This window comes from Nothoprocta perdicaria, unplaced genomic scaffold (assembly GCF_003342845.1).
Source record: "Nothoprocta perdicaria isolate Ctin4 unplaced genomic scaffold, notPer1 scaffold_168, whole genome shotgun sequence".
Classification (NCBI taxonomy): Eukaryota; Metazoa; Chordata; class Aves; order Tinamiformes; family Tinamidae; genus Nothoprocta; species Nothoprocta perdicaria.
Window position 1 is genome coordinate 1,504,682 of NW_020454849.1, and position 24,206 is coordinate 1,528,887.

The 24,206-nt window shown below is 39.7% G+C and overlaps 1 protein-coding gene across 3 annotated transcripts in view; it reads right to left on the reverse strand.

Annotated features, from left to right (window-relative positions):
- Nucleotides 1–24,206, reverse strand: part of PIP5K1B (phosphatidylinositol-4-phosphate 5-kinase type 1 beta) — a 98,753-nt gene that overhangs the window by 37,598 nt on the left and 36,949 nt on the right. For all 3 annotated transcript variants that reach the window (XM_026035843.1, XM_026035842.1, XM_026035841.1), the window contains exons 3-5: nt 23,718–23,786; nt 12,250–12,380; nt 3,479–3,596 (exon numbers count right to left, since the gene is read on the reverse strand). In XM_026035843.1, the coding sequence (XP_025891628.1) occupies nt 3,479–3,596; nt 12,250–12,380; nt 23,718–23,786 (318 nt within the window). The remainder of the gene's footprint in view (nt 1–3,478; nt 3,597–12,249; nt 12,381–23,717; nt 23,787–24,206) is intronic.

Sequence of the window (24,206 nt, forward strand, 5' to 3'; positions counted from 1 at the left end):
AGCTTGATTAAAACATACTAACAGAAATCTATTGTTCATAACTTGTTTTCCTCTGTTTAATATCAACATCTTTCCACAACTGCAAATTTAGTGTACAGTCAAGTACACTAAAAGTTCAGTCTTTCAAAGAACAAAACTGCAATAGATCTGACCAACGAACAACATAAGCACCATGGAATTATTCTTAGCAGAACAGTATGTCTTCTGCTCTTCTTGCAACAGGAATAACGGTTTCAGAAACAAAATATCTGGATTATTGGGTCAGTGCCTGGGCTGAATTGAGCAATTCCACAAGAAAAAATCCTTTTATTTCTTGAAAGGGGCTTTTATTAATTTTAGCTGGGGTCTTGCCAGTGATTCTAGAGGGTGGTGATAGCAGAGAAAATTGATATAAGAAAACAGATCGAATACGCACTTTTGTGAGCACTTGAACTAATGAAGCATGTTTCTTAYGGACTCAAATCAGTGCCTTAATGTGTATTATTATACTGGTTCCAGCTGAGGCTTTTCCTACATTTGGAACTTTTAAAAGGCTTTAATATGATATAAAAGTTTTGTCTGTTTTTTTTCCTCATTTCTCCAGTTAGATCAGTTCTACTTGGTAAGAGACAGTTTTTCCATTTAAGCTTACAGCTTCAATTGATTAAAGGTAGATCATCATTAGTGGTCTGTAAAACAACAGGCCTTAACTGCAAATCAACATCTGTATTACAACCCCAGGGGTTTTTCTTGCCAAAATATGTAAAGCTTCATCAATAGTTTTCATTGYTGTAGGCATTTGAAACCAATTAGCTAGAGCATTCGAGCTCAATAAAATAGCATGAACAAGAGTTACTAATCTATACTGTGTTTCTGCCATTTTACAACTGAGTTCATTTCCGTAAAATAAAGTCTTTCAAAAAGGGCTGCAAAAAAAGAGCCCATCTAATTTTGGCTGGAGATTAAAAAAAAAAAAAATCCAAGCCCAAAGCAATTAAATATTTCTTGATTATAAAATGTTCCTGTGCAAAATGCCTGCCCTGTAAGATTTTTAGTGACTGTTTGATGCTATGAAGTGTTTGAGTGCGTTTACTTTCGTCACTGTGACCAGCCCTGCAACGCAGTAATGCTCAGCCTTCCCAGAAAAGGTGAGGCTGTCCCTGGGCTTAGTCAGTGCAAACAGCATAAACACCACACGCACTTGCTACAACTGTTCCTCCCTTTCCCTGTGTTCCCCTTGTCCTCAGTCTGGCTAATCAGTTGTCATATTTGTTACACGGGTGAGACTGTTATGGATACTGACTTATAGCTGAAATCACTTCATGACAGCCTGTGGTAGACCCAGATTCTACATAAATGAGAGGCACTAATTGGCCAGAATCCTCTCACACGATATTGGGAGCATACCTGTAATTAGTTATTTTGGTAATAACCAATAGGAAAAGAAGCTTCCAAACTAAAACTAGTTTTATTCTTGATCATCAGATCCCTCTGGTTACATACAGTWACCGGCTAAACGTAGCCAGTTGTGACCTGCCCTGCTTATAACATGTTGCCTATTTAGAGTCAGAAACAATAGAAATGGGTTCTAATTTCTTTGCAGAATAGGCATAACCCTAACAAAAGGCTGTATCAATTACAACAGTAACAAAGAGAAAAAAGAAATAAGCAAGAAAAAAAACCACACTGAAATTTCGGCTAGTATCTATTCAAGGAAATCCACTTTTGTGTATGCAAGTAGTTGAGCTCAGTTTTAAAACTGCTCAGCCCTCAGCTCTACAAGTGCAGCAGGCCTCCCTTTAACCTGGGGAAGAGGAAGCTGCCACAACTGGGGAAGATGCCTCCCAGACACGTCGCTTCAGACGCGTATCCCACCATGATTTAGAGAAAGCTCCACCCTGCTGTCTCACCAATAATGAAAAACATTCTCCTAAATTTCTCAATAGCTGCCCAAAGTACATGCGAAGTTGGAAGCAAAAAATATGCCCATCTATGGTGCTCATGTGCAGTTAGTGAACCTCACCTTCCTCCACCCTATAGATCTGCTACACTTTAGCCTATAGACCTGCTCCACTTTGGCTCTTTGGAGACAGCAGCTCCCTTTCCTTGTAATGGCATTGCTRTGTTACTGTGTTTAGCTGGGCAGAGGGGAAAAAGTCTGCAATGAGTTACCTTTACTGGGAGTTTCCTCAAGGATTAGTCATCTTGTACTGAATGACACAAATCCCTATCAATAGCAAACAAACTCTGTGTATAATCTTTTCTTTGCACTGCTGCAAATGCGTCTTAAAGTGGAACAGAAGCAGCATATCTCAAGTGCTTTTCTTCAGTAAGTCTAATTTTTTCAGCAGCTGACTACGTATCCCAAAATCTCTCTCTGTATCTACCCAGGTCCATAAAAGGAAACACAAAACCCAACATAAAGGCACCTTCACAAAACACCACCCCAAGAGCATTTTATTGCAAATAACACTGAATCATATTTTTTGAAATAGAAGTTTTGCTCTGAGTAACACTTCGTGGCTCAGAACAATTAAGTTAGAATACACATGTTCAGTAAAGGCAAAATCAGCTAAGTTTTCCTTGTTTTGCTTTTAGGCTCATTGCTCAAGAAGATTTTTTTTTTTTTTTTAAAAGAGCTTTTAATGTATCCCAAAACAACTGAAGTCAGTTAAGAATTATTTTTTTACTTTGTACTCATTCAAATTCTTCTATTTTTAAAGAAGCTTAATTATCATCAAAAATAGAAATATCTAAAAACACACTTAAAACATTATCAATAAGCTCATGAAGCACAAAATAGCTAAACTGTACTGGACTAAATCAGTATGGCTATTTATTTAGCACTAAGTTGCTAAATTGGACTGGGATTTTTGGGGGTGGACTTGATGAGATGAACTAGTAATCTAGAAAACAACTCAGCTGTCAGCTTCCACACTTCCTTCTAGATGCAGAAAAATGGGAGAAGTAAAATAGTGGATACTTTTCTCTGGTAGTACCCAATGTGGTTCTACCAAGTAAAGCCAACTCTTCTCCAACGTGCAAATTTTCCTTTCCTGTAAGAATGTAAGTATGTGGAGAAGAATCATGGTTTGGGTTAGGAGATCAAATAAAATACTTTGTAAATGCTTCTTTCCTAGGCCTGCCAACTCTTACCAAGACTGCAGGGCTAATGTTTGAATCGAGGGAATAAATAAAAAAAGAGAAAAAAAGGATAAAAAAAAAAAAAAGGACTCTGTTAGAACTGAAGCAGTGAAATTCACTGTTACTTAAAACTAGCAGAAAGAATGGCCTGAATAAGCAGTAACGTTCATGTTCATTTCACAGCTTAACAATTACAAAGTTTCATCAAATGCTGAAGATATTCATTAGCTATAAACCACTCTGCAGAAAGTCTGCTACCTCCTGGAACATCATTAAAGCATCTTTCCTTGCTGCTATGAAACTAGCATTTACATTCCAATTATTGGTAACTCAAAGGAAAAACGCAAGCGCTTACCAAGTAATCATCAGGCTTGATACCAAAAAGTTCTCTGAAATAGCGGAAGGCAAGAGGTGCATACGTCTTAAATCTGAAGTCAGGGTAATGATGAGCAGGGGTAAGATTGCTTCCTTCACTGAAAACACAAACAAGGCAGACCCAGTTATTACTGAGCAATTTGAAGCCACTTCCTTCTCCTAGCTAGTTTACTTTAAAGATGGTATGCTTTAAAGTGTTACGCTCTAAACTCAACTCCCGCCTCCTGAGAAAAGAGTCAGAAATTCAGACCTTGGCATTGCCTTTAATCAGTGCATGAGAAATGACTGCAAGGGGCAGAACACCTCCAGCAAATTCCCTTCTCCCTCCTTCAAGGACAGGACAAAATAAATGATTATTTTCACCACTCATATATCCACTTGGATAAAGGTTATGTTCCAACTAATGTTACAGCTTTTGACACTCTTTAAACATAAGCCCGTCTAATAACCTGCTGACACAGCAAAGGTCACCTTCCTGCTTCACGTGAGCTCCTGCAAGGATTGGGAAGTTAATCCAGCAAAACACGGCTTTACGCTGTTTTGGTGACTCGAGTGGGTTTGCAGGGCAGTCAGCCAGATAACAGAGCTAGTTCTGCCCCTTCTGCTGTGCCTCGTGGCCAGAGCCAGGGCAGGGGGGCAGGACCTCTCTCCTRGTGCCAGCAAGCCTCGACTGACTGCGCCTTTCCTAGGAAAATGCATCCCCTGCACTATCCTCCCTTGCAGGCTAAGCAAGGTATCTAGCCAGGTATCTGCACCAGCAAGGTATCCTCCTTGCCAGTACAGCCCAGGACTGGGAGGCACTGGGGGGCTTTGCAGACCCTAGACGTGGTTTTCTGACTCTCTGCCTGCCACCTTGCAGGTTTTACTCCTCCACAACGTTATCTTGTGTGCTCGGTGGGTTAAACAGAAACACAGGTTATTGACTCTCTGGGAATTCAGGAAAGTGATATGCAGGTATGCTCAAGAAACAGACGAAACAGCTGGACACCCTAGAAGACAGCCCATCTTTTAAGGGGGGCTCCTACAAGAATGTGGTCTCTTTAGCTCTTCTCCTTGTTTTATAAACTCTTTTGCTTGTGTTACTAGACTGCAGTTGTAAAGCACGAGTCGAAATGGTTGCTGAAGTAAAACCCTGGCAGGAAAATGCTGGCAGAAAAACAAATACATAAAAACTGCCTGTGGATATATTTATGCTGGAAATTAGAAGAAGGCTTTTGAGCACAGGAATAAAGTTCTAGCCTTAGATTTCAATACAAGTAAGAACAGCAGAAAGACAAAGTTTGCCCAGTCTGCTAACGCAGTGATATGAAGTTGAGTATAAAAAACACAGAAGAMCAGACACTGTGGCCAAACACAGCTCTTCAATACTACCTTACCCTGTTTAAGTTCTTCAGTCACACAATATGTACCTTTATACTTTGCAATAAGAATATCCAAAGAATGCCAAAAATCTAGGAAATCATATAAATACAAAAGCAGCATTCCAGAAAGACCAAACTAAGTCTGTGACTATATTTAAGAGCGTAATTCCTGAGCAATTAATGCTTGTCATATCAACTTATGACCTTCTGCTAGTACAAATTTGCTGGAAAAATTTCATCTCACCCACCAAGCTGCCACAGCGTTCACACCACTGCGGCCAAACAGAGCTGAATTGCTGCTCATCAGACAGTGGGAGCTGCAGAGAAAGATTTCTGAGCTACCATACACTTGATGCTCATGAACAGTAAATCAGAACCTAGTATCTGGCTGGAAATCATAAACCCAAGGATAATTTGGGCTGGCCAAAGACATATGCAGACACACTAGACTACTGTTTTTTTCCTGCATGCTATATATATATGGTCATCAGCTAATGGAACCTGCATAGTTCTAACGAACTCTTCTGCATRGTTTACAGAGCAAAGTATCACAACTCTGAGGGCATTAAAATCAGATCCACATGTATTTTGTGGCTCATTCTATTAAAAAAAAAAAAAAAGAAAAAGAAAAAAGATCAGTAGTTCCTTATGGTTAAGAYGATCTAATGCTTTTTCTTACACTGTCTTTTCAGTTGTTCAGAACATTGTCCATCTCATTTGATGTTAAATTTTGCATAGTTAAATGTGCAAGATACTGATTTTYGGGGCAGTATAAGGGCTGCATATCAGTTCCAGGTTGCATTCTTCAAACAGCTCAACAGCTAGGATAATGCATGTATATCCCTACTGTGAACTTGATCCCATAAATGTAAACACGTTTAATTGCAGTAAAATGCAGACAAGAAGAGAACRGAGCATTCTCTGCTGAAGCATCACATCATTGTAAGGGAAGACTCATCACCTAAACTGTATTAAAAAAACAAAACCCACACAATCTTCCTTTCAGGTCCTACACACCTTTATAAATCTGCCTCTTCCAGTCATAACTCAACAGCCTCTTTAGTGAAAGTGTGATGGTGAATACATCACACATCCCGAGCAGAGCAGAGCATGTACCATTGTGGAAACTTCTCTCGGCTTGAGACAAAGATTGGAGCCTTTCTGTGCTAACAACAACGGCCCAAGCTATTTCTGAAATGTGTGAAAATGAAAAATCGACCAACAGAGAAATAAATTGTTGTGAATAGCTCTGCAGGTGGCCTTTAATCCTTAATGAAGGAAAACTTATCAGAGGATAATTGAAAAAGAGAGAAATTATTTTGGGCTGATGTCCAGAGGGAAAACAATTTCTTGTACTTAGAGCAAATGAGCTTGCTTTGCTAGAGCTCTGGTAGCCAATTTCACTATGCATGCAAGTTCCCTTAATCTTTGTAATATGGTTTTTAAGAGTCTTCTTTTACCAAGGGTCTGCAAAGCTTATCATCACACCCTGCTGTTTCTATTAATTATATAGATTACTTTCAGCTTACAGGATCAAAATAGTAAGCTCTTCGCTGATGCCAGAGSCAAGCTTGACACAAATTTAAGATTCCTTGGTTACTTCCCTGGAAAAAGTCACCGAGTGTTTTGCTGATATTTTTAACAGGAAAAACACATGTCAATAAGTCATTTTCTACAGCAAAGGAACCCCTTCAAATTCCCTGTGGCTGGACATGCCCTAGCTCTCACTGTACAGAAGAGCAGCTTCCTCTGAGCAGACCCTGGGTGTAAATAAACCTCAGTCTTGTTTGGGCAAGAAGTGTGTCCTGGAGCTTTCGCAAAACCACTTTCGGTAGCCGAGGATGCCACACACACTGTTCTGGCAAAAGCGTCATCAACATAGCAACAGTAACACTAATTAGGGGTTGCAAGTCTAAGATAAGAAAATTCATACATCTTCTCTTAAAAATAGCACATATAGTTCTCCATCCACATGCTTTCAAGAGGATGGATATTCTGCTTTCTCCTCACTCCTTCTTGGGACATTTTACAAAGACAGACAGTTCGCTCTGTTTGGATTGAAGTACATGTGCAAACCACTCTGGATAACTTCTAACCATGCCTAACAAGGGAGTTTCCTGAGAAAGACTACATCTTTGCATGCTATTGGGAAAAATACCTGCCATTTGTTGAAGAAAAGCTTAATCTTCTGCAAAACTGAGCTTTGGACAGATGAGAGAAGTGTAGTCTATAAAGAAAGGAGGCCACCTCATAAAATGTCCTCTCAGTTTACAGCATAAGTCTAAGCAGAAAAACAACTGACTTTTACTGTTAGCTTTGACTCCTGTGACCTTCAGTAAACCAAATCTCCTTATACGAGGTATGAAAAATAATTTAGGCTTTGGAAAGATTATGAAGGAAACAATAATAATCTTAGCTGTAGACTACACAAAAGCAACAGATTGTTAGGTAGTACAGAAAAGATTAATCTTATCATGTGAGTTTGTTTTTAAATACTTAAAATATTTTTTTAAGCCAAAAGCACCTAAACTCAGCATCTTCACACGGCCTTCCACTAAATGCCGAGGAATGGTTTGTAGTGCAAGTGGTGCAATACCAAGCTAAACATGAGCCCATGTAACTACATTTGCAAAGGCTAATCCCAGGCCTTGTGGAAGCACTGCTCAGACAGGCTCTTGGCAGCCTTGCTCTGGTGGCCTCACGCTGGGGAGATACCCGGCCTATCTGCAGAGGCAGGGCAGGCTGGCTGCACCCGCTGGGAGGGAGCCTTCCCCGCACAGACACSTTATCAGGAGCAGCTGAAACCTGCTGCTGACCAAGGAAACTGCCACATCGCTGTCTTGGGATCGTGTGTTGTTGACCCTCAGATGCAAGGTAAGAAGAGCGAAGAGGGAGAACAGAAGGAGGAGGAGTATCTTGGTTCCCTCATGTGGAACCTACTCTCTGTTTAATCTATGTGGAACCTACTCTCTTTTTAATCTTCTGAAAAGCAAAACACCCAAAAGCAAATGCTGTTGAAGAGTATTCAACCTGAGTTTCATTATTCTTGGAAAATGCTGCTCATCTACAATGCATTAAAACATGTTTAAACACCACAAATCATATGTGTTGAATACATAAGCAGACTAGTGCTGACGTAGTTCCGTAAGTAATATGTAGATGTAGTTCTGTAATATATAAAAGCAGCAGTTTCACGTACTGCTTTTGTATATTCATCTCCTACACATTATTTCAGTTAGGCAATTTTCTGCTTAACTACCTACATACTTACTATGAAGTAGATATCATGGCTATCTGTACAAATAGCTGTTATTTTCCCTTGTGGGATAAAATACAGAAGTAATATCTTTTATTTCTCACTGAATATTGTTCTGCACACTCTGCTGCTGTATGTTGTGCTAAGAAGTCCCATGTAAAGGCAGCGTTGAAATAAAGTTACATATAATAAATATCTTCAAAACAAATCTTGACAGTCATATTAATAATAACTGAATACACAGGCATTTTTATTTATGCTCTTGTTAATTGTTAATGATTTAAGAAGAAACTGGGTATGCCATTAACGCAGGGATCTCCGAACATTTTAAGAATAGGTAAGTATGTCTATATATACAAGTATCCAGGTAACCCTGATTTACCAAGAATTTGATACTTGTCAGAGTGGCAAAGATCAGTAGTCCATAACAAGTCTTTGCTTTTGTTGCCACAACTATTTCCTTTCAAATACTGTTTGTTTAGCAAATAGAAACAACTTTGTTCCATTGGAGCTGTCACTTTACTCACTAGCCTCAAGAAGCGTGTCATGAACTTGGGTCATCCTACACTAAAAAAATAAAAATAAAGAACAGTGCTTGATCCAAGATTTCACCTTCTTAGCTGTCTTGCAAAATTGCAACTGGAAACAAACGCAGTGACACAAAGCACAGCATAAGTAAATTTTAGTGTGAACAGCTGAGTTTCATTCATACACAGCATTCAGAATACTGCATATATTTTTAATACAGCAACTAGTACTAGTCCATAGTAACCCACTGCACAGGTTTGGTGCAAAGACAAGGGCAAGGGTCAGTTTTTCCTGTTTTTCTAGATCATTCCTCAAAAACATACTGCATAACAATACACTCTTGTCTTAAATGTAGGCTAAGACCCAGATCGCTTAAAATACATCCAACCTTATAATTTTCTCAGTAGCTTTGCCTACTCATTTGGGCTTTTATCCAAATGCTATCTTAAGACAACATTAGGCTTTCGACATTAAACAGCAGAAAGCACTGAATGATCATTCATTAGCAAAAACCTCAAAAGAAAACAATTTGCACTTGACTTGTTCATTTTTTTTACAGACGACGGTAGCAGCAGGCTGCCTATAGGTGAACAGCTTCCAACAGGCTTACCAGCTTAATTAGAAACCCCAGAAAACTTTGTTAATACCCAGGGTCAAGGCCCCAGATGGAAGCCCATTAGCAGGGGAAGTGCACAGGACTGCTCAGAGCGTTCTGCGGGGARGCCAGGCTCGCTGCAGCGCGTGGCAGAAGCCTCTGATCCAGAAAGCACAAAGGGAGGAAGGTGGAAAACACACCGTCCTGCCCCAAACGGTCCCTAGCTCCAAACCCACACCAGATAAAGCACTAATGCACCCACAAACAAGCAACGTGGGGGCAAAACGGGCTCCCAAGAAGCGGAACCAGAAGACAGGGTATTTGTAGCAGTTTCCCACTGTTCAAATGGTTTGGTGCTGTGTGCCCCRTATCATCAAAATCAGCAGATTTTGGGTCAGGGTAGACTCTGCTTTTTTCTCTCCCTTCTAGGAGGGCACATTGGCATGCTGCCCCTGAGACACTACCTGGGCTCCAGCTCTACGAGGGCTCTTTCACAGGGACCCCTCGCAACAGCCAAGTTAGCTCCCAAAGGCAGGTTGTTATTAATGCCTCCTGGGCTGTCCCATGAGGCCAGAGAGAAGGGGGTGCTGCAGCACGAAGCAGAAAATAAAGGCACATTCCCAACCTATCCCTCGCCAGGGCGCACAAGTGAAAGCAAGCAGCTTTGCAATTCAAACCCACTGTGCAGGGATACAGGTGTTTTATTGAAAGTCGCTTTAAAGCAAGCAGCTAAACTAATCTCGGCTAAACGCTGATCTAATTCAATCCCATTACAAACTAACCCTGGCTATACTTAACGTGCAATCTGTAGAGGTATTCCTGAATAGCAACAGAAACCCACCAAAATAAGCTGGCCAATTATGTTCAGCTTCAAACAATTTCTTCCACTGCCAATGTCTCCTGCTCCTTCATGAACTCTGAGCACTGCTGAAAGTATTTTGCTATGGTTACCAAAGCAGAGGTACAGTCAGGACCTGKACCTGGACCTGTAAGGTACAGGCTTACCTCAGGGTCTGAGAGATGGGCAGAGGATATTTCTTTTCAGTTCCCAATTATATTTATAAAACATTGTTTATTATTTTCCCTCCCTAAAAGACTTATTTTTYCAGAGTGCAAGCTGCTGCTTCACTGCATTTTTACTAGCTCAGGTCCACTTTGTAAGTGCCATTGAAGCAGTTTATAAGCATGAGCAACAGCTGATGCTGCTGTTGAAACAGCAGACATGGTTATGGGCCTGCAAAGGAACCTTCCTCTCACCTCACTGCCCCATCACCCTGGACCTGGAGGTGCCAAGGGGGCAGCACAGAACACACAGCAGTATGGTAGAGCGGGGCAGCTCGAAAAGGGCCCAAACTGCCCTAAACTGGCCACAGAAAGTGGAGCTTTACTTAATAGCTGGCTTGGGGTTGCAGCTAAATCATGTATACTGAAAGCTTATGAAAAAATGCTGTTTCTTGCTGGACAAGTGAGTACACGCTGCAGCACAAGGCCGTGGTGTGAACAGATCACACACCACCACTTGCTTCTGGGTGATCATCACCTCCCCGCTGGCCGTATTGGCTCCAGGATCTGCAGGTGAAGCTGTTCAGCTAATTTCCTTCAACCAGAGCAGTCAAGGAGGGGAAAGGCTTTTTCTCTAAACTSGATGCTAGCTTTAAAGCTCAGCTGCATCTGGAAAGGACACACAACTTTGAGTTTTAGTTTTGTCCCCAGCAAAGGTAATGAAGCTCCTGCAGTATAACTCAGGGTATCCCATACAACAGTGTCAGGGAAGATTCACTGTACCAACACCATTAGTCTGCAGTAAAGCAGCCTAATGTGCAATTCTAAATTAGTACTACCATGCTAATCATTCCATTTGGATTGATATCATTTTAGTCCGATGAACATGCCTTTTGCATCCAGACAGGAGTAGGATTTTGAAATTTCTATACACTGGTGTAAATGTGTGCTTGGCTTTTAGGAGACTGAGAGGGCTGGCCAGCCCCGAGTTGCCCAGCAGATGTTATCAGCAAGTGCTCTCTGTAGATGGGATCTTTATTACAGTCAGGATGAGTCACTTTATTAGGAGCTCTTGCTTACTAGATAGCTACACAAGACATTACATCAGATCATTTGCAGCTCTGGCCATTACTTGAATCATTTTCCGTGCTTTGTTTTGAGAAACTGTCCAGAMAGGTACATCTAAAGCTTTTATTATAAATTACACATTAATATGAACAGGASATTCCTTTTGCTGATGTTTTTTCTAAGCCAGAAGGGATCTGTCTCAGTTCTCCCGTAACTTCAATACCAAACAGGGAAGTTTTATTTCTAATTGAACATGCACATCAGTTTTAGGAGAGATGACATGCAATGTTACAGACTACAAACTCTTATTAGTTCCTCTACAAATTAGTTTTAAAAATACAGACGTTAGGTGTTTTTCTGAAAGAATGCTACTAGTTAATATAGCTGCAGTATGTATGTTTCATTTAGTTTCAAGAAAAACAGAAGTTTCTAGCCCAGCCAAAGCATTAGGGAAGCAGGCACAGCTACCTGTCATTTTTATACTTCTTCAAAAACAGTGACTTTCTTCATTTTCCATAATAATTACAGCTTAGTTCCAGGATATATAAATGTTGCATTTTCTCAGTTGCAATTTTCATTTTTTAAACCAAATATTGAGATTAAAGTGTCTGAAAACCTATGCGCTTCATTAACAATTCTGTATTTACTTAAACTCCAACAGAAAGACTACAGAAATTGTGTATATGCCTATTCCTTTCAATTGTAAAAACTGCTTACGTCAATTTAACCATCACAATTATTTTYCTTCTCTAGCTGGAATAAGCCTCAAAGTTGCTATCTGCATTTTCAAAGATAATATGAATACAAGATAATTTCTGCTAGAAKAAGCTTACTCTAATCCAATTTTGTCAGAATGGGAAAAAAAATCTTCTGTAAACTATTGAATTCTGCTTCCATTATGAAATTCTTTTAGAAAATAAATTGAATTGGCTTGTCCTTACCTTGGTAGAAAGACACTTTCCACTACATAGAAGTCTTGCATAAGGACATCTCTGTCTGGTTTTGATGTAAGGTTTCCTACAGTATATCCAATTCCCAGCTGGATAGCACCTTTAATAGCTGAGGATGCAGTCTGCACAGAAAATAAGAATTTAAGCATCAGTTTGCTATAAACAGATTTCTCTTCATTATCAGCAACATTTTATAGGAAACGCTTAATCATTTCCATAAAAACAAATTCTAGGTTATCTTTTTGGACTTGGAGAACAGAAGAAACATTTAACAAAGATGACTGCTTTTCAGACAAATAATTTGAGGAAATAGTATAATATAGAAATATCTAAAAAATAAAGAAATCAACTTTCTTATTGTACAAACTGAGGCATTTTAAATTGCCCAAACAGTTCAGATATCAGATTCTAGCTTAGACACTTGGAATTTAACTGAAGCACATAAACTGAATCCATCTCTGAACTGGATTAAAATGGTAGGATCAGGTCAAAATGAGAAATTACTCATGAAATGAATTTGTAAGAAGAGATGGAATTGGAAAACAGACCATGGGAAAGGAGAAAGAATGCTAATAGTAGAAGGAGCACACTCCCCTAGCATTACTTTGAAGACACAATTTTGGTGTCTCTTTTCATATTTCACTTTTCACCTATCCAACAAACAATAGAGGAAATGAAATGAAGAGCATCCAAAGCTCCACAGCTAGAGTTACAGRAGCACTCGAACAAAAAATATTTCTTAAGTATTAACTAGGAATTATATAAGAGCAGGTTCAAGCATCCCCATCACTTATTTTAGTTCTCAGAACAGCATATGCTATAGTGACTGCTTATTTTTAGAAAAGACAGAGATATGTGACTCTTAAATAATTAAGACTGCACAACCAGCACCACTTGCATAACAGTTCAGAAGAGGTGATTTGGGGGGAACAAACAACACAGTCATTCTTAGAGTGCTACTTTGATTATTAAAAAGGTTTGGCTCGTATGGTAAAAAGATTCCAATTTTTCTTTTCTTGAAAGGCTTCTATTCATGAATGATTAATGCCCAACAAAAGCAGTAATTATGCAACTTCGATCAAACCAATACACAGACAAATAGAGCTTGTTCAAAGCTGGACACACACCTTGCTCGTTGCGAGAGAGGGTAAGGACTGAAAGAAACCAGCACATTTTTATAAATTATAGATTTATTTTTAAATTATAAATTTTTATAGATTTATAAATTATAAATACAGTATTTGCCTTTGATTACTGACAGAGGACAAGACAAGCAAGAAAATGGTAGGTGAACTGGTAAAGTGATTCCAAAAGAACAACTCTGCATCACTTTCCAGGCAGGTGATTTCAGTAGGTTTTCTACAAATCCAAAAGAGTATGTACAGCTTTTAGAGGGCAGGAGGCAAGACTTTCTAGTAGTATGGTAGGGATCTTACCTAGAAGATTTTGCTAATTTCCACTGCTATTCAGGAATATGCAAGCAAAACATCATTAGCAATCACTCAGAATTTCTGTAGCAATCACAGCATGGTTTTAACAAAAGCAATGTTACGAAACCGTTCAGGATATTGTACATCTTTTTTAAAACAAACTGACAGCAGGCCCAGCATGCTGCAGGCAATTGCTGACCCCAAGCCCATTGTTTGTGGATCCTATTCTGAGCTAACCTTCTCCTCAAAGGGTAGTTACCCAACACTCTTTTAGCAAGAGGCAAGTTTTTATTTTCACTGAGCTTAAGTGAGAACAAAACAAACCCTGGAATCTCTCAGTGCAAACACTTGTTTATTGTATTTTACTTTATTATTTTGTGATTGCAAACAGAATCCAAGGAGAAGACAAAACAGCTACCGCTCAAGCCTGAGGGAAATGATGTTCTTGATTCATTCATTTTACTACTACAAAAATATATTCCTTAGAATTCAGTGTCTCCAAATGTTAGTGGAAAAATTCCACTTCCCTCTACATTTTTTTCTTGTTCAGGCACCTCTCTTACTGCATGCCCAGGTTGAAAAGTCTACTTTCAAAGCTAAACCCATTACATCTTTCAATTCCACTTCAACACACTATTGCCGTAGAGCAAGCAATAAAGTTTAGCAACCTTTTGTGCCAAGATTTCTCCCTTTTAGGGACAGAAATCTTTTTTTTCTTTACATTAATCACACACAGAGGTTCAGAAAGAGCCCCTGGACCTATCTATCAAATCATAACCACACAGTGACTCTAGGACCATTTAACCCAGTATCAACACCTTCTGAAGCTCTAAGAAAAGAATGGATGAGAAAAAGCAACAGGATTAACAACATTAGTTCATGTGTTTTGTACTGAGGGTTTTTTAAAGCAAACTGCATTCTGAAAGCAGCAATATTTACTACAGAGAATGGCACAATAGCAGAAAGCTCTGTCCCCCTTTTCCTGATTAGGGTATTGCTATTTACTGCACAAAGGCACTGGTGGGTTTTGTACAGCTAATAAGGACAGAACCCCATAAAACTCTTGTCAGTCTGCTTTCAGATGAGGCTTCTTCTTTCAGTAGCTCAAGTATTGCAGGCCCAAAAGCATCAGCCCAGTACTACCACGCTGCTGGCTCTTCCAGCAACAGCATATACCTGCCACAGAGCTGACACACCTGGGAGTTTTCAGCAGGGTTAATTCCCCAATTCAGTCCATGAGGTTTGTACTAACTGACGGCAAAAACTGCATCCTCATAAAGTGAATATTYGTGAGTTTCTAGTTGTGCCTTTTCTGGCTGCAGGTAGGCAATAGCAATCTGAACTGGTGGAAAGCCCATCTACTCTAACCTCAAGGGTAGTTATTTTCAGAACATAACTTGATGGATGATGAATTCATGGGGGATCAGTGCTTTGTGTCACCCAGCCACATGCATTCTTGGTTTGACAGAAGGACCCCTGGATYTGCCCTCCAAGCCACAACCAGAATCAGCTTCTCCTGTCCCGGGRTTTCAACAGAAATTACTCCAGAAGGGGTAATTAAGACTGTCACTAACCTCCCAACCCATATTAAACTGCACCTTATGTAGATTCTGAGGAGAAAAGATAAAACTGTAACTATATTGGTAAGTATAACATAAATTACAGCTCCTGCAGGCACAAGCACTGAGGCACTCCCATATCCCATAATTCTGCTCAAACTTCCTCCATGTGTTTTCCCAGGGAGTCAATATTTCAAGGCAGGCTGGAACACTTCCACTTGCATGAGTGGCCCATTTAATGGGCACAGAGCAGCACTGGGGCAAGAGCTGCATCCCACTGAAATGTGGACTGGGAATAAAGTGTTCCAGCAAATCGTAAAAACAGTGACAACAGTAGGATATACTGTGATCCCTTTGTTATTTCCCCCTCAAGCTATAACATTCCTTCACTGCAATCCATTATTTTAAGTTCTTCTTTGGGCACTTGTAGCGTGCCCAAATATCTTATTCTAGTCCTAAGTCTGCCTGTTTCCTGTATCTTACTCCAGGCTGAAATCTTGTAACTAAGTGATGTGCAATCTATGTCACAGTAGCACAATAAATTGGAACCTAATACCCAATTTGAGAGGACTTAAATTTTCATATAATCCCATGAATGTAATAAGTAAGGTTTTAACATTTATAAATTAGTTCCATAATTCTTCTTTCACATGTTTCTATCAGAAAGGTGTTAAGCAGACACAAGGTATTGTGAAGGCAGTTTGAATTCAGCCAACAAATCCAATTGAGATAATGCTGCTTAACAACTGTGCAAGTTCATTATACGGTTATGAAAAGGAACTGGATCTTAGCAAAAGGACRGTCCTTAACGAAAGTGGAGAAAAACAGGGATGGCAAAATGTAGTTACTATAGTTACCAGAAAGCACATTATGTTGCCAAATAATTATTTCCATTAGAGTGTGAAGGTCACTGCCACTCGCTTGTAAACGGCTGGAAAACCTAACTAAGCACTGATTTGATGGTAACGGACTGGCTCTGGACACACAATACCCAATAAACCAAATAGGCTTRCTGTTTTAAACAAGCTTTCTTGCACGTTCCACATTTTTATGAGACTGATAGAAACAATTCCTTTTGAAACAAACCATAAACAAAGAGTAACAGTGTCAAATAGGCTTCTTTTATTTCTGTTCTATATGTCCTATACAATTTCCATTTACTCTCATTCACACAGTTATTTTCCCACTCCTACCTCTCAATTGCTTTTTGCTGAAGTTTTATGTATTGCTCAAAAGCAACTCCTGGAAAATTCAACCCTATGTTCCTGCCTCCTTTAAAGGTAGCCAACCTAGAGAGCACATAGCTGAAACTAGCTACATGACAGCATGGGTGCAAACTTTGCCCTTGTTTATCTGTCCTCCCTGTTTATCACTCATTTTATTGTAACTGGAACTTAGCGTGTAAACTTTCTAGGGCAAAGAGAGCAACTCTTCCAGCAAACACCTGGCTTATTGCAAGTGTTGTAAAGCAATGAAAAGAAAAAAAAAATCCTGGGCTCCGAAACTCCACTTCATTATCAGTCTATGAATTGCAGATAATATTTGCTTTCCRGCACCCTCTGAACTACTGTCATACAAACAAAGATCAGTAAACAGTCCAGGTTTGAAATCCACCTAATGAAGAGGCTGGGATGGCTTACTTATCCTAAGTGTGTGTAAGCAGTGGGGAGCAGAAAGGATCTGAGGAGGAACCATCCCTGATGAATGTCATCCTGCAGCCCATGCTCACTGCAAAGCGTCTGCAGATCCTTCACCTCTCTGCTGCTTAATCAAGGAACTGGCCATCTGCTTCACAGCTCTCCTATGCGACAAAAACTTGGTCAGATCCCACAGCTTGAACAAACTATGATTCTTTAACATTAACTGTATGAATGCACTGGCAGGAATAAGAGTGTAAGTGTGTTAAGTTAACCTGAAACCACAGGGATTAGTGTAAAGAGCTTCTGTTAACTCGTATTACCCAGCCTGAGGTTGGCAGTGTGGGAAGAATTCTTGAAGAAAAGTTTTCCTTGACTCATGATTTTAAATTTAGATGCATAGTACAGACCTCAATTTTCAATTCACGTGATCTTCAGGTCACTGGCAATGACAATTTAGAAGCGGACCTGTGCAAATAACTTGTATATAGCAGCCTTCCCACAGGCAGAATACTAACTTAATTTAAAACATGAAATCCACAGGGATTTAATCAAAAACAATTCAGGTTACATGGATTAGGATTGATTAGACTCACATTCCTGTCCTAGGAATTTTCTATTACAAGCAAACACTTGTTCTTCAGTTACACCAGTTATCGTATGTACCAGGAATCTACACACACTACCACTCCCATGCAAACACAGTTTATCTTTTCCAGACTCCTGAAAAGAAACTAAGCCTCTATAAATTTTGTAAATCCATAAGCCAAACCACCTGAGGAAAGTGCCTGCTGAAAAACACTATTTCCTCTTCAAAACACTATTTCCTCTTGCAGCTACATTTAAAGGGAGCTCTCTGAATAGTAAGTAGTTACAGACAGATGCATGACGTACGTGCAGCTCTTGCCTAGTTTGTTTTTTTTTGTTGTTGTTCATTCATTTTGGTAACAGTCCCATTGAGATAGCACCTGCATGAGTTTCAGTTAAAGCCACTTGTGGAGGTGGCTTCCCCACCTCAGTGCACTCTCTGCAGCTGATTCGCTCCAGGCACTAGTTTCCTATACCAAATTAAATAGACATGGAGATAAATACAGAGCTCCTAGGACAGCCCAGTGGTGGAATCAGTCTTCCTGTTCTGCACCGTGGTACCGTGGGCTGCTCCAGCTGCAGTTTGCCGGTGCTACCCCTGCATTTCACAGAACCTCTCAGCTGGGCACTGGTCCCATGGCTGCAGAGCGCGTGCCATGGGGCTCGACCTCTGCAAGCAGTGCAGGATGCTCAGGAGCAAATGGTAATTTCTAAGCTGCTCCCTCCCACAGAAGGGAGTTACTCAGTGCTGCTAGTCTGCTATTCAAGCAGAAGTCCTGACCTCCAGAAGAAAAGGCTATCCCAACATTTTTTGTCATAATAAGGCAGTCTATTACTCAAAAATAGCACCAAAAAGAAGTGTGTCTGTCTCACCAGGGTATTGCAATTAGGGGAATGTCATAGATAGAGAAAAGTAAGGATCAGCAGCAGAGGTGGTGAGGTAGCAGCAGCAGAGGTTAAAGTTCAACAGAAATACCCAGGTACATCTGCTCTTACAGGGAGTTATTTGCTCTACAGGTCTAGGCCATTCCTTGGGCTGCTCTTTTCCACTGCATCCTGGGGTCATGCTTGACCACAAGCTAATGCAGCATTACATGTTGSTCTACAGTGTTGCCTGTGCTGTTAGACATTATCAACAGCACTTTATTAGAACATGAAGAGTGGATTATATGCTTTTCCAGTTTTGGTTTGCTTTGGTGTGCTGGTATGCTTGGGTTTTTGGATCTCTCTGTCTCTGAAAAGCAAACTGATTTCTGTAAGTTTGGCAGTAGCCATTGCTCCAAGTAAAACTGTAAGAGCCAATAACTTCAGTGTCACTGAAAGTTTGCCATTGAAAGCAGGTCCCAGTGGAGCACAAACTCCAACAGGGAGATTTCTAAATCTGTGAGATTAAGCATCCTTCTTGCAGATATTAGACCCAGGGGAAAAGCCAACACAGTGATGTAGCAGTACTGCCCATAAACGTTTACATTTAGCAGCAGGTATCTCATTTCCCCTATCCAGGTAAGTTCCATTTGCTGCAGGGCAAAGTGACTCACACAACATGCAATTTTGAGTAGGTTATGTAAAGCACTCGTTGTATGCTAAGCAGAATCACCGTAGGCTATCTAAGAAAGCAACACAGCCTAATTGCATATATACACGGCTGCCTTCAATCTACAAGCAAAGATCTTGATAATCCAGCATCAGATTTCCTCAACACAACCACAACGTGTATCTGCCTTGTTTTCTGGTGTGATTCTCTTCTACTTGCTTAATGTGGCCTGCAGACTTGTCTGTGCCTCAGGCTTGCCACCATCCTGGTATTAATTGCCAGGATCCTCCTTAAGTTTGGCTTACCAGTAGGCAGAACTAGGATTACAATGCAGTCTGAGGACATCACAGTGCAAAATTCGCATATACTAATTGAAGTCAGGAGCAACTATAATGATTCTCATTAAAAAAAGGCTGCAAAATATTGGCTGGATATTAAATGAAGTGGCTATTGTACCCTCAAGATTCAACAGGGACAAGATTGTGATGGATATTCAAGTCAGTCTTGTGACTCCTTTTGTTGCCCTTTGGTCCTTTGCTTAGGATTTCAAACATGAAATGGAGCAAGAACCTGGAGCCTCTCTGTTTTCCTTATTTCTTTGGGGAAAAAACAATAACAAAAACAACCATCCTCAAAAGCTGGCCACAGTTTGCAGGAGTTCAGATCTCTTTGATATTCCTTATACCTAGATATATAGCAATGGAGCATTTTATAAAATTCTGGCTCTATTAGCCAAAATTTTTGATTAGATTTTTGATTGAAAATTTTCAGATGGTATCCACACTCCTTGGAAATTCAGAAACTTCATGAAATTTATAGATATTAAGAGAAATAGCTGGGGTCAGATATTAAAATGCTTGTAGTGAATGACTGCTCTGAAGAGTCCTATAGACTCACCCTCAAAAACACCATTTTAGAGTGAAAATATTCAAGGAAAAGCTTTTGTTTACTAATGTAAAAATGTCACAGAAAGTTGTATTCCAACACTTCTCAAGGACACTTGTGTCAGATTGCAGTGGCAAGAAAAAAAAATAACAAAATATTACAGTTAAATTGATAAAAATGATTCAATACAGAAAATGTGCCATTGCCCTGGTTTAGCTATGCATTTCAAAAAGTGTACAGTATCTGAGGATGTTCTAGGAATGCTTGCATAAGGCATCTCACAAACTTTTTGCAATCCAAGATATTTTCTTGTAGCTTCCAAGCATTCAACATTTAAGCAAGTGGCAAGTCTGATTTTCCCCTGCCATGAAATTGGACCAAAACATGAATATTGAAAAAAATTATTCATAGAACAAAAACATAAAGAAAATACTTGAAAAAATAAGTCCAGGAATGTAACTAATAGACTTATAGAAAACTTACTATTCCAGGAAGTCCTACCCTGGATGAAGTTTGAGATAGTCCTGTGAAGAAAAGCTCCTTTCTACTTGTCTACATAAATTCAATGTTTGTTTGGCATATACTACTGCTAACACAGAACAAAAATACCATAGGTCTGAGGAAAAATGTTTCCATTGCAAACAAAATTCCTTTTCCTGCATGATGCACAGGTAAGTTGTGATCCCTCTGCTAGCTCTGTCAAGGCCAAACTATGTCGTAAAGAATTACAGCTGGCCAAAGTACAATGGAGCATACACACAGAAAGGACGTCTGGAAGGAAACCACATCTTGAGGAGCACACATTTTCAGCAGCAACCTTACAAATCCCTCTTCTTGACACACAGCTGCAAATTAACTTATCCTCACTAGCCAGTCTCCAGAGATGAGGGGCACTAGATGAGAATATCACTTTCAGTAGAGCACACTTCAACTGTTCAAATAGAAAGAATGCAAAGCACAGAATTAGAAAATGAGGAAGAAACAACAGAAAATGGAGTGGATTGAGGTCTTTGCCTCTCCCTCATCTTTCTGCTGTTGAATCTAGCAGAATGGTACTCAATTGCTGCAAGTGCACAGCCTGCCCCTTGCACCTCAACTATGCCAGCTCAGCTGCCACTCAAAGATATGCCTGCAGCGTCTGCTCCAGGGTCCTCAGAAATGAGCAGGAGGAAAGATCCAGGAGAGAAAAAATGTGAAGTTTTCCTGCATGCCTCAGCGGAAGAATGTCTTTCCTCAAACAGCCATCAGAAATCATTTGTTCTCTGATGAAAATGGGTCTCAGCAAACCATTATTTATCTCTATGTCAATGGGACAGATTGCATTGCACTAAGGTAAGCAGTTTTGTTTACACTCCATAAAACAACCTTTTTCTCTGGTGAAAATACTTGTTTTTCATACTTACATAAAGTAGATCTAAACAACAGTATTGAGTAATKCAACTATTTCTGTAATATTCCTCCAGGTTTCCCTTAATGTTCACCGTTCTTAATAAGGGATATTTACATTTTCAGATCAAGCAACTACAGCATATTATTTAACATACACTGATTATTTCTGACACATGAAATCTGTAAGATCTGACACATGGAAAATGCTTATAAAGCCAGGACATTTATATCTCTTCATTTTGCCTTATGGTTCGTCGGATCTTACATCACATAAATATTTTCCACGCATCACTTTCYCCTTTTGCATGTACTTTATACATATGACTAATACTGAACAAACATAACCYCTACAAGATGACTGGACAAAGCATATAATCAGGCAAAATGCAAAATTCTTTGAGACACAAGCTATTATTTTGTTTTCAAATCAGAATTTGAGGAATGTCTTGGTATTTTTTCCTCAGGCATGAGGAAAAGTACCCTTCAGCAGGTCACTACCTGTGCCTTACTTATCCTAGAAATTTTATTTCATTTTGGCATTATAGACATTCCAGCAAGCACCTGAATATCATACAATTCTTGACACAAAGCTACTTCAGACTCCTAGTTGGGAAGCTCCTTTGCAGATGCTGAGACGAAAAGGCTAAAGAGGCCCCCCCTTTGGGGGACCTGCTCTCTGAGAAAAGGAAGAGCCCTGCTGCAACATGAACAGCACAAGYTTCTTCATCTTTATTTTGCATAAAGAAGAAAGAGAAGCAAGCCCTCCAAGCTACAAAGGTAGGCTAGAAAGGACTGATCAGCTGCTGTACTCCTTGAGTACCTTGCCTAAATGTTTCCAAYGGGATCAAGGACATGGTGGAATGGGAACAGGAATAGCCCCAGGAGCTGAGCAAGCATCAGCTGGGGGAACAACTCGAGGAAGCGGTACAGGAACTCACAAAACAGACCTGCACACGTCCTCCAGCACTGACGGGCAATAATACACGACTGGGGAAACGTAAATGCAATGCCTGTGTAAATGCAACTCCCTGCGTCAAACAGGGTCACGAGCAACACGAGATAGATGGATGGGTCTGATCTTAGCTGTGAACTCTTGTTCACAAGCAAGTTCTTGTAGGAAAGTTACCAAAAGCAGGAATTAAATGGGAGGTGGTACAAGGCGTTTCTGTTAAACACTGGTCATGACAGTTCACCTCATAACCAACCTTCTAGACAAATGCRGCTGGACTGTCTGGAGTCTGGTAAAAAATGTGAAATGGCGTTACCCGAGAAATCTAGAGAGGGTGTGAATCAAGAGAAACTGCAAGGTATGTAAGGAGCCTAGCTTCAAAGAAGATACCTTGTTAAAGTGGAAAATATTGGGCAAAGTAAAGCTCTTCATCAGTAAATCATGGGACCAAAATGGATTTTTTTTTTTTTATTAAGAACATTCATAGAAAAAGAAGGAGGTAACTAACAAAATTTGCTGGTAACGCTATGCTCTGGAGGATCTCCTATACAGGATCTCACATGGAATACACTGGGGGAATATGATTCAGCATGTGAAAAGGAATCCAATCCACTAACATAAGATACAAGAGCAGAAAGCCAAAAACTCAGGGGAAAGCACAGAATTTGCTGGCTGCAATTGGTAGGCTTTGTCAGAGATGCATTTCCAGTAAAGAAACAGGAGAACTGGTGCCACAGTGCTTACAATTTACAAGGCTTCTCCTGGAATATTGTGAATTTAGCAGTAAAACAGGAACCAGGAAGGAAGCTCATATGGTGAGGGACTACCCAGGTTTGTCTCATCTAGTCTAGAAATTAAAGCTGCAYATGTGTCTCCTCCAGACACTGAGCTTTGTTCCTTGCTGGTACCATATTTCAAGAACAAGCCTGACTTCAATAATTCAAACTCAGTTCTGAGAAAAGCAGCTGAAACTTCAAGGCAACAAAAATGTTGACAATGTGGCTGTCAACAAAAGGGGTTGGAAAAGTAGTAATTTATTGACTTAACTCCTTGACTTAACCAGCTGCACTGTAGACAATACTCAGAAACCTGTCATATACAGTAGAAGAATGTGGATATCTGAGCAATAACAAATATTATTTGAATTTTATTAATGTTAAAAAACCACACAGAGTAGGTGCATATTTGACAAAGTGATGACACTTTGGCACTGATGATTTTACGCCCAGAGAAATCTCAATTGCTAGAAAATCATCATTTTCCACATGTAGCAAGGGTGCATATTTTAAAGATGTTGTATGTAAGCTAGTTTTCTATTAGCTGGCCATGTAGAAATGTCTTATGATTTCACAGGAAAAAAAAATACTTTCAGTTAAATCATAGCACATCTTTTGTTCATTTCTGTATTAGTTGTTTCTGAAGTACATTTCACTTGCAGTATATTTGAATTAAGGGAAAAAGGTGTAAAGAAAAGTTAACAGGTCTTACCTTTTTATATGTTTTCTCTTCATTTGTCTTTCGGGCAGAAGCATCTCCATTTTCAGTAACAGACGACATCTAACAACACAAGCTTAGGTTACAAACAAGGTATTTAATTTAGAAAAATAGGTRTGCAGAATGTACAAATCATTAGCCATGTTTTTGCTAAATTTGGACACTGCAGAGGTCAGCAAGCAACCAAGATCAGTCACACTTCATGTTGCTGCTCTTCCAATGAAGTTATCCTTAATTTTGTTCTTTTTAAGGTCTCTCTGTTAAAACAAAGTCTAGAAAAGCTGAAGTAGTATTTTATTATTACCAAAGTAGCCTGTTTCTCCCTACATATGGACAATTTGAAACTGCTTTGACATGTCCTATTCTCCCATTGTCCCCAAAATTCAACTATCTGGCTCTGTGAATTCATTGCTAAATCAGCCATTATCTCTTTTATAATATCTTACCTTTTTTTTTTTTTTTTTTTGAGCAAGTAGCCTATCT